At 43.8% G+C, this 12488-nt stretch overlaps 1 protein-coding gene across 1 annotated transcript in view; it reads left to right on the forward strand.

The window, feature by feature from the left end:
* SEC63 (SEC63 protein translocation regulator) overlaps positions 1–12488 on the forward strand; it is a 100536-nt gene that overhangs the window by 21201 nt on the left and 66847 nt on the right. The window contains exon 3 of the mRNA XM_076054426.1: positions 3331–3445. Coding sequence (XP_075910541.1) covers positions 3331–3445 — 115 coding nt within the window. The remainder of the gene's footprint in view (positions 1–3330; positions 3446–12488) is intronic.

Genomic DNA, 12488 nt, shown 5'->3' on the forward strand with positions numbered 1-12488 from the left:
CCCACCCACTCGCTCACCCACCCACTCACCCGCTCACCCACCCACTCACCCACCCACCCACCCACTCACCTACTCACTCACCTACTCACTCACTCACTTACTCACTCAATTATCCACTCAACCACTCACTCACCCACTCACTCATTCACTCACACACTCACTCACACACTCACCCACTCGCTCACACACTCACTCACTCACCCACTCACTCACCCACTCACTCACCCACTCACTCATACACTCACACACTCACACACTCACTCACTCACCCACTCATTCACCCACCCACTCACTCACCCACTCACTCACCCACTCACTCACCCACCCACCCACCCACTCGCTCACCCACCCACTCCCCCACTCACCCACCCACCCACTCGCTCACCCACCCACTCACCCACTCACCCACCCACTCACCCACTCACACACCCACTCACTCACTCACACACACACTCACTCACACACTCACTCACTCACACACACACTCACTCACACACACACTCACACACACTCACCCACTCACACACACACACTCACACACTCACTCACTCACACACACACACACTCACTCACACACTCACTCACTCACTCACACACACACTCACTCACACACACACTCACACACACACACACACTCACCCACTCACACACACACACTCACACACTCACTCACTCACACACACACACACTCACTCACACACTCACTCACTCACTCACACACACACTCACTCACACACACACTCACACACACACACACTCACCCACTCACACACACACACTCACACACTCACTTACACACTCACTCACACACTCACTCACTCACACACACACTCACCCACTCACTCACACATTCACTCACTCACACACTCACACACTCACTCACTCACACACACACTCACTCACTCACCCACTCACTCACTCACACACACACTCACTCACTCACTCACACACTCACTCACACACTCACTCACACACTCACTCACTCACATACTCATTCACACACTCACTCACTCACACACTCACTCACACACTCACTCACACACTCACTCACTCACACACTCACTCACACACTCACTCACACACTCACTCACTCACTCGCACACTCACTCACTCACACACACACTCACCCACCCACTCGCTCACCCACCCACCCACTCACACACTCACTCACACACTCACTCACTCACACACTCACTCACTCACACACACACTCACCCACTCACACACACTCACCCACCCACTCACCCACCCACCCACTCACCCACCCACCCACTCGCTCACCCACCCACTCACCCACTCACCCACCCACCCACCCACTCGCTTACCCACCCACTCACCCGCTCACCCACCCACTCACCCACCCACCCACCCACTCACCTACTCACTCACCTACTCACTCACTCACCTACTCACTCAATTATCCACTCAACCACTCACTCACCCACTCACTCATTCTCTCACACACTCACTCACACACTCACCCACTCGCTCACACACTCACTCACTCACACACTCACCCACTCACACACACACTCACACACCCACTCACTCACTCACTCACACACTCACTCACACACTCACTCACTCACACACACACTCACTCACACACTCACTCACTCACACACACACTCACTCACACACACACACACACTCACCCACTCACACACACACACTCACACACTCACTCACTCACACACACACACACTCACTCACACACTCACTCACTCACACACACACTCACTCACACACACACTCACACACACACACACTCACCCACTCACACACACACACTCACACACTCACTCACTCACACACACACACACTCACTCACACACACACTCACTCACACACACACTCACACACACACACTCACCCACTCACACACACACACTCACACACTCACTTACACACTCACTCACACACTCACTCACTCACTCACACACTCACCTACTCACTCACACACTCACTCACTCACTCACACACTCACACACTCACTCACTCACACACACACTCACTCACTCACCCACTCACTCACTCACTCACACACACACTCACTCACTCACACACTCACTCACACACTCACTCACACACTCACTCACTCACACACTCATTCACACACTCACTCACTCACACACTCACTCACACACTCACTCACACACTCACTCACTCACACACTCACTCACACACTCACTCACACACTCACTCACTCACTCGCACACTCACTCACTCACACACACACTCACCCACCCACTCGCTCACCCACCCACCCACTCACACACTCACTCACACACTCACTCACTCACACACTCACTCACTCACACACACACTCACCCACTCACACACACTCACCCACCCACTCACCCACCCACCCACCCACTCACCCACCCACCCACTCGCTCACCCACCCACTCACCCACTCACCCACCCACCCACCCACCCACTCGCTCACCCACCCACTCACCCGCTCACCCACCCACTCACCCACCCACCCACCCACTCACCTACTCACTCACCTACTCACTCACTCACTTACTCACTCAATTATCCACTCAACCACTCACTCACCCACTCACTCATTCACTCACACACTCACTCACACACTCACCCACTCGCTCACACACTCACTCACTCACCCACTCACTCACCCACTCACTCACCCACTCACTCATACACTCACACACTCACACACTCACTCACTCACCCACTCATTCACCCACCCACTCACTCACCCACTCACTCACCCACTCACTCACCCACCCACCCACCCACTCGCTCACCCACCCACTCCCCCACTCACCCACCCACCCACTCGCTCACCCACCCACTCACCCACTCACCCACCCACTCACCCACTCACACACCCACTCACCCACCCACCCGCTCACCCACCCACTCACCCACCCACTCGCTCACCCACCCACCCACTCGCTCACCCACCCACTCACCCACCCACTCACCCACTCACCCACCCACTCACCCACCCACTCACTCACTCACTCACCCACTCACTCATACACTCACACACTCACACACTCACTCACTCACCCACTCACCCACTCACTCACCCACCCACCCACTCACCCACTCACCCACCCACTCACCCACCCACCCACTCACCCACTCACCCACCCACTCACCCACCCACTCACCCACACACCCACCCACTCACCCACTCACTCACCCACCCACCCACCCACTCACTCACCCACCCACCCACTCACCCACTCACCCACCCACCCACCCACTCACTCACTCACCCACTCACCCACCCACTCACCCACACACCCACCCACCCACTCACCCACTAACACCACCCCCCGCGCGTCTCAGGAAGCTGTGCTTGCTGCTGGGCTGGGTGGTCCTCATCTCGCTGGTGGTCAAAGTCTTTTCCCTCGACCGCGACTACAAGGAGTACAACCCCTACGATGTCCTGGGTCTGGAGCAGGTGCCGCTCGCACACAGCCACCGCCCCTACCTGCACCTGCTTCCCGTGGCCTGGGAAAGTTGTCCAACTTTCATTCGGACTTTTTGAAAACTTTTGATTCTCTCCCCTCCGCCCTTGGCGACGACCGATTAAGCGCGTCCCAGTTTTTTTTCCTGTCGTTTGGGGTTTTCTAGAGGAATGTGTCATTCGTTATTTTCGGTCGATTTCATTTTTTTTTGTTGAATATTTTTTTGTTTGTTTAACGTTGTTGTTATTTTATTTTTCCGGGGTTATCGTCTTTCGATCGAAAGCTTTCCATCACTGTAAGGGATTCATCTGCTTTGGTCCTTTCGGTAAAGTCACCGCCACGTTAGGATGGGAAACAATGAAGTGATAAAAATATAAAACACAATGGAGTAAAATTAAATTCTCACAAGTTTTATTTTGTTTTATTTTAGAGAAATTAAATTTTTATTTTAGTACGGTTTTGTTCTCATCACTTGGTTTCCGTTCTGCGTGGCGGTGACTTTACCGAAAGAACCAAGCAGAAGGTTATTATTATTCTTGGTTCTTTCGGTAAAGTCACCACGTAGAAGGGAAACAATAAAATAATAAAAATATAAAACAATACAATTATTGTAAAACAATAAAATTATTATTCTTGGTTCTTTCGGTAAAGTCACCACCACGTAGAAGGGAAACAATAAAATAATAAAAATATAAAACAATAAAATTATTCTTGGTTCTTTCGGTAAAGTCACCACCACGTAGAAGGGAAACAATAAAATAGTAAAAATATAAAACAATAAAATTATTGTAAAACAATAAAATTATTATTCTTGGTTCTTTCGGTAAAGTCACCACCACGTAGAAGGGAAACAATGAAATAATAACAATATAAAACAATAAAATTATTGTAAAACAATAAAGTTATTATTCTTGGTTCTTTCGGTAAAGTCACCACCACGTAGAAGGGAAACAATAAAATAATAAAAATATAAAACAATAAAATTATTATTCTTGGTTCTTTCGGTAAAGTCACCACGTAGAAGGGAAACAATGAAATAATAAAAATATAAAACAATAAAATTATTGAAAAACAATAAAATTATTATTCTTGGTTCTTTCGGTAAAGTCACCACGTAGAAGGGAAACAATAAAATAGTAAAAATATAAAACAATACAATTGTTGAAAAACAATACAATTAATATTCTTGGTTCTTTCGGTAAAGTCACCACGTAGAAGGGAAACAATAAAATAATAAAAATATAAAACAATAAAATTATTGTAAAACAATTAAATTATTATTCTTGGTTCTTTCGGTAAAGTCACCACGTAGAAGGGAAACAATAAAATAATAAAAATATAAAACAATACAATTGTTGTAAAACAATAAAATTATTATTCTTGGTTCTTTCGGTAAAGTCACCACCACGTAGAAGGGAAACAATAAAATAATAAAAATATAAAACAATAAAATTGTTGAAAAACAATTAAATTATTATTCTTGGTTCTTTTGGGAAAGTCACCACGTAGAAGGGAAACAATAAAATAATAAAAATATAAAACAATAAAATTATTTTGATTTAAAGCTTTCGTGACTGCAGTAATTCATATTCTTAGTTTTTTCGGTAAAGTCACGTTGAAGAGAAACAACAAAATAACAAAATATATATAAAACAATAAAAAATTCTCACGACGTTTCGACCATAACTCAAACGGTCATCATCAGGTGTGTCGGTTTGCATAAATTTATTTTGAAAACGGCATATTTATTTATTTTAATATATATAAATAACGTTTGCGTCACGCGCAACGATTGGCTGTTTGCCAGGACTAGTCCATCTATTTTTTGAAAAGAGGAGGGGGGAGACGAAATTTGTTTTTATGTATGCTGTCTGAAAGCCACTGTAAGCGTGAACAATCAATCAAGAACTGAAATGATTTATCAAATCTTTCCAATGATTGCTAAGATAGAATCCATCTTCTCGGTTGAAATTGTCTCTGTGTTTGTATATGTGGATAGCCAGATGGCTTACAAAGAACCTCCGTCTTGGAAAAGTCAATGGCATGTGAGCCTACTGAATTAGAACAATGATCTGCTACGGCCGAGGTGTTGGTCCTACCGTGTTTAAGGTCTGCTTTATGTTCACGAATGCGGTCCGAGATATGGCGTTTGGTTTCTCCAATGTAACTACTACCACAGAGGCAACTTAGTTTGTAGACACCAGGGTATTGTATGTCCGGAATCACATCTTTTACAGACGGAACCAGATCACGGATTTTATGTAATGTGTTGAAACGGACCTGGATCTTGTGTTTATTCAAGATTTTGGAGATCTTTTTTGTGATCCCAGCAATGTAGGGTAAAGTGATGGTTTTGAAAGGCTCCTCAAGAGGGTTCTTCTTCATGGTTTGAGTGATAATTCTACTCACCTGGTATCAACAATCAAGGGTATTTCCCTGTCCCCAGACGACCTGCTTGTCAGTTTTGATGTAGTTTCCTTATTCACCAAGGTTCCTGTACCTGACACCATTGCAATCATTGAAGACTTGGTTCATCAAGGACTAAACACTGAGGTACCCCCCCTGGTGAGACACTGTTTAACCAATACATACTTCACTTGGAATGGAACTTTCTACAAACAAACTGAGGGCACCCCAATGGGCTCCCCCCTTTCTCCAGTTATAGCTAACATTTTCATGGAGAAATTTGAGACTGACGCCATCCAGACTGCCACTCTGCGCCCAACCTTATGGAAGAGGTACGTGGATGACACTTTTGTCATCTGGCCACATGGCCGGCCTGCTCTAGACCAATTCTTCGACCACATCAATTCCATACACCCAGCCATCAGATTTACCATGGAAGTCGAAATAGATGGCAAGATACCTTTTTTGGATGTCCTAATTAAAAAGAGACCTGATGGTTCAATGAGCCACTCTGTCTACAGGAAAGCTACCCATACGGATGCTTATCTGAAACCGGATTCCCACCACCATCCATCACAGAAGAATTCTCTCATCAAGACTCTGTATCATAGAGCCCAATGCATATCCGGCCAGGAACACATAAGCAGTGAACTCAAGCACGTACACCAAGCTCTTAGGGCTAATGGTTACTCCGACTATACAATCCGCAAAGCTATCACTCAAACCATGAAGAAGAACCCTCTTGAGGAGCCTTTCAAAACCATCACTTTACCCTACATTGCTGGGATCACAAAAAAGATCTCCAAAATCTTGAATAAACACAAGATCCAGGTCCGTTTCAACACATTACATAAAATCCGTGATCTGGTTCCGTCTGTAAAAGATGTGATTCCGGACATACAATACCCTGGTGTCTACAAACTAAGTTGCCTCTGTGGTAGTAGTTACATTGGAGAAACCAAACGCCATATCTCGGACCGCATTCGTGAACATAAAGCAGACCTTAAACACGGTAGGACCAACACCTCGGCCGTAGCAGATCATTGTTCTAATTCAGTAGGCTCACATGCCATTGACTTTTCCAAGACGGAGGTTCTTTGTAAGCCATCTGGCTTCCATGAGAGATTCGTTCATGAGGCTATCCACATATACAAACACAGAGACAATTTCAACCGAGAAGATGGATTCTATCTTAGCAATCATTGGAAAGATTTGATAAATCATTTCAGTTCTTGATTGATTGTTCACGCTTACAGTGGCTTTCAGACAGCATACATAAAAACAAATTTCGTCTCCCCCCTCCTCTTTTCAAAAAATAGATGGACTAGTCCTGGCAAACAGCCAATCGTTGCGCGTGACGCAAACGTTATTTATATATATTAAAATAAATAAATATGCCGTTTTCAAAATAAATTTATGCAAACCGACACACCTGATGATGACCGTTTGAGTTATGGTCGAAACGTCGTGAGAATTTTTTATTGTTTTATATATATTTTGTTATTTTGTTGTTTCTCTTCAACGTGACTTTACCGAAAAACTAAGAATAATAATAATAAAATTATTGTAAAAAAAATTATTATTCTTGGTTCTTTCGGTAAAGTCACCACGTAGAAGGGAAACAATAAAATAATAAAAATATAAAACAATAAATTTTTTGTAAAACAATAAAATTATTATTCTTGGTTCTTTCGGTAAAGTCACCACGTAGAAGGGAAACAATAAAATATTAAAAATATAAAACAATACAATTATTGAAAAACAATAAAATTATTATTCTTGGTTCTTTCGGTAAAGTCACCACCACGTAGAATGGAAACAATAAAATAATAAAAATATAAAACAATAAAATTTTTGTAAAACAATAAAATTATTATTCTTGGTTCTTTCGGTAAAGTCACCACCACGTAGAAGGGAAACAATAAAATAATAAAAATATAAAACAATAAAATTGTTGTAAAACAATAAAATTATTATTCTTGGTTCTTTCGGTAAAGTCACCACCACGTAGAAGGGAAACAATAAAATAATAAAAATATATTATACAACAGTAAAATTCTCACGACGTTTCGACCGCTACACAAACGGTCACCATCAGGTGTGAACACCAACGGCAAGAAACATTTGAAAGAAGTGGCGGTTTGTATTTATTTATTTACTTATTAACGGTGTTTTTATTTATTTTTAAACGTTAGCAACACGGGCAGCGATTTGACAATTTATTTAGAAGGACTAGTCCATCTATGTTCTGAAAAGAGGAGGGGGGAGACGAAAAATTAATGTTAGCTGTCTGAAAGCCACCGTAAGCGTGAACAATCAATTAAGACCCGAAATGGTTTATCAAATCCTTCCAATGATTGCTAAGCCCAGAATCCATCTTCTCGGTTGAAATTGTCTCTGTGCTTGTATACGTGGATAGCTTCATGAACGAATCTCTCATGGTAGCCGTAAGCGTGATCAATCAATTAAGACCCGACATGGTTTATCAAAGCCTTCCAATGATTGCTAAGCCCAGAATCCATCTTCTCAGTTGAAATTGTCTCTGTGCTTGTATACGTGGATAGCCTCATGAACGAATCTCTCATGGTAGCCGTAAGCGTGATCAATCAATTAAGACCCGACATGGTTTATCAAAGCCTTCCAATGATTGCTAAGCCCAGAATCCATCTTCTCGGTTGAAATTGTCTCTGTGCTTGTATACTTGGATAGCCTCGTGAACGAATCTCTCATGGTAACCGTAAGCGTGATCAATCAATTAAGACCCGACATGGTTTATCAAATCCTTCCAATGATTGCTAAGCCCAGAATCCATCTTCTCGGTTGAAATTGTCTCTGTGTTTGTATACGTGGATAGCCTCATGAACGAATCTCTCATGGTAGCCAGATGGCTTACAAAGAACCTCCGTCTTGGAGAAGTCAATGTCATGTGAGCCCACTGAAATATAACAGTGATCTGCCACGGCCGAGGTGTTGGTCCTACCGTGTTTCAGGTCTGCTTTGTGTTCACGGATGCGGTCCGAGACATGACGTTTGGTTTCTCCAATGTAGCTGCTACCACAGAGGCAACTTAGTTTGTAGACACCCAGGGTACTGTGTGTCCGGAATCACATCTTTTTACGGACGGAACCAGATCACGGAGTTAATTCTCGATTTGAAGTTGCCGTGACTGCAAGGAGCCACGCTGTCCGCTCCTTTCTGTAAAGCCACGTGGGCGGGGAAAATAAATAAAAAAAACTTGGACAAAAATAACAACAAAAAACAATGAAAAGAACTAAGTTAAATCACGACGTTTCGGAGACAACACAAGCTACCTACATCAGGTGTAACTAGCACAGCGACATTACTGTACAGAGAGAGAGAGATAACTCTTTGTGGTGAGAGATTCATTATACAGCGATGGGAACAAGTATTTGATCCCCTGCTGATTCTGTACGTTTGCCCACTGACGAAGAAATTATCAGTCTGTAATTTTAATTGTAGGTTTTGTTTGAACGGTGAGAGACAGAATAACAACAACAAGAAAATCCAGAAAAACGCATGTTCAAAAAAGTTATGAATTGATTTGCATTTTAACGAGGGAAATAAGTTTTTGAGCACCTCTGCAAAAACATGACTTAGTACTTGGTTGGCAAAACCCTTGTTGGCAATCACAGAGGTCAGACGTTTCTTGTAGTTGGCCACCAGGTTTGCACACATCTCAGGAGGGATTTTGTCCCACTCCTCTTTGCAGATCTTCTCCAAGTCATTAAGGTTTTGAGGCTGACGTTTGGCAACTCGAACCTTCAGCTCCCTCCACAGATTTTCTATGGGATTAAGGTCTGGAGACTGGCTAGGCCACTCCAGGACCTTAATGTGCTTCTTCTTGAGCCACTCCTTTGTTGCCTTGGCCGTGTGTTTTGGGTCATTGTCAATACCCATCCACGACCCATTTTCAATGCCCTGGCTGAGGGGAAGGAGGTTCTCACCCAAGATTTGACGGTACACGGCCCCGTCCATCGTCCCTTTGATGCGGTGAAGTTGTCCTGTCCTCTTAGCAGAAAAACACCCCCAAAGCATAATGTTTCCACCTCCGTGTTTGACGGTGGGGATGGTGTTCTTGGGGTCATAGGCAGCATTCCTCCTCCTCCAAACACGGCGAGTTGAGTTGATGCCAAAGAGCTCCATTTTGGTCTCATCTGACCACAACACTTTCACCCAGTTGTCCTCTGAATCATTCAGATGTTCATTGGCAAACTTCAGACGGGCATGAATATGTTCTTTCTTGAGCAGGGGGACCTTGCGGGCGCTGCAGGATTTCAGTCCTTCACGGCGTAGTGTGTTACCAATTGTTTTCTTGGTGACTATGGTCCCAGCTGCCTTGAGATCATTGGCAAGATCCTCCCGTGTAGTTCTGGGCTGATTCCTCACCGTTCTCATGATCATTGCAACTCCACGAGGTGAGATCTTGCATGGAGCCCCAGGCCGAGGGAGACTGACAGTTCTTTTGTGTTTCTTCCATTTGCGAATAATCGCACTAACTGTTGTCACCTTCTCACCAAGTTGCTTGGCAATGGTCTTGTAGCCCATTCCAGCCTTGTGTAGGTCTACAATCTTGTCCCTGACATCCTTGGAGAGCTCTTTGGTCTTGGCCTTGGTGGAGAGTTTGGAATCTGATTGATTGATTGCTTCTGTGGACACGTGTCTTTTATTCAGGTAACAAGCTGAGATTAGGCGCACTCCCTTTAAGAGTGTGCTCCTAATCTCAGCTCGTTACCTGTATACAAGACACCTGGGAGCCAGAAATCTTTCTGATTGAGAGGGGGTCAATTACCTATTTCCCTCATTAAAATGCAAATACATTTATAACATTTTTGACATGCGTTTTTCTGGATTTTTTTGTTGTTATTCTGTCTCTCACTGTTCAAATAAACCTTCAATTAAAATTATAGACTGATAATTTCTTTGTCAGTGAGCAAACGTACAAAATCAACAGGGGATCAAATTCTTTTTTCCCTCGCTGTACATAGAGACCCATAGAGACACAAAGATACATAGAGACACATAGAGACTCATAGAGACACATAGAGACCCATAGAGATACATAGAGTCCCATAGAGATACAGAGAGACCCATAGACACACAGAGATCCATAGAGACACATAGAGAGACACAGAGATACATAGAGACCCATAGAGATGCATAGAGAGACATAGAGATACACAGAGACCCATAGAGATACATAGAGACCCATAGAGATACATAGAGACCCATAGACATATATAGGGACACAGAGATACATAGAGACCCATAGAGATGCACAGAGACCCATAGACACACACAGATACCCATAGACACACACAGAGACCCATAGAGATACATAGAGACCCATAGAGATACATAGAGACCCATAGAGATACACAGAGACCCATAGACACACACAGAGACTTATTGAGAACCAGATAGATACATAGAGATGCATGGAGAGGATGTTGATGTTGTTGAAGATGATGTTGATGATGATGATGTTGTTGTTGATGATGATGATGATGTTGTTGATGTTGTTGATGATGTTGATGATGATGATGTTGATGATGATGTTGATGATGATGTTGATGATGTTGATGATGTTGATGATGTTGATGATGATGTTGTTGTTGATGATGTTGTTGATGTTGTTGTTGATGATGTTGTTGATGTTAGGGAGCGAACGTGAGTGATGTTGTTGATGTTGATGTTGTTGTTGACGTTAGGGAGCCAATGTGAGTGATGATGTTGTTGATGATGTTGTTGATGTTGATGATGTTGATGTTGTTGATGTTGTTGATGTTCTATTCGGTAAAGTCACGTAGGTAAATAATAAAACAACAATAATCACGACGTTTCGGCCACAACACAAGCGGCCTTCATCAGGTGAAGGGACGAGACTGTCTGGAGGACAGCGCTGGAGTGGAAGAAGCCACGCTTAGATCACGACATTTAAGCTGTGTGAGAAGAAGAAGAAGAAGACCACGGGCTTTGACAAAGGAATTAGCATATAAATTAGCATTGAAATGGCTCATTGAAATAGCTAATGGGTAAAATCCCCCTCCCCCCTTTCCCCCCCCCTCGCCAAACTGCAAGTCCACCGGCATGTACACCACCTCTTTGCTCGCACACAGGTCCGATGTCTGAGCGTGGTTGTGTTTCGCTAAATTCTCCTGTTTGATGAGTACTAGGTGCCTCGGTGAATGTATATGCTCTGACTTTAACACAGCTATTTCTGTGACCAGTTACTAGCTAATCACTAAACTATTTAAATGCTAACTTCTATGCTAATTCCCTTTGTCAAGGGGCACCTCTGCGGATGTGTATACTTTAACTTAGCTATTCCAATGAGCCATTTCAATGCTAATTTATATGCTAATTCCTTTGTCAAAGCCCGTGGTCTTCTTCTTCTCACACAGCTTAAATGTCGTGATCTAAGCGTGGCTTCTTCCACTCCAGCGCTGTCCTCCAGACAGTCTCGTCCCTTCACCTGATGAAGGCCGCTTGTGTTGTGGCCGAAACGTCGTGATTATTGTTGTTTTATTATTTACCTGCGTGACTTTACCGAATAGAACCTAAGAGTATGGATACTTGCAGTCACGAAAGCTTTAAATCTAGAGTTGTTGA

This window comes from Petromyzon marinus, chromosome 66 (assembly GCF_048934315.1).
Source record: "Petromyzon marinus isolate PM22_M1 ecotype Great Lakes invasive population chromosome 66, UKy_Petmar_22M1.pri1.0, whole genome shotgun sequence".
Classification (NCBI taxonomy): Eukaryota; Metazoa; Chordata; class Hyperoartia; order Petromyzontiformes; family Petromyzontidae; genus Petromyzon; species Petromyzon marinus.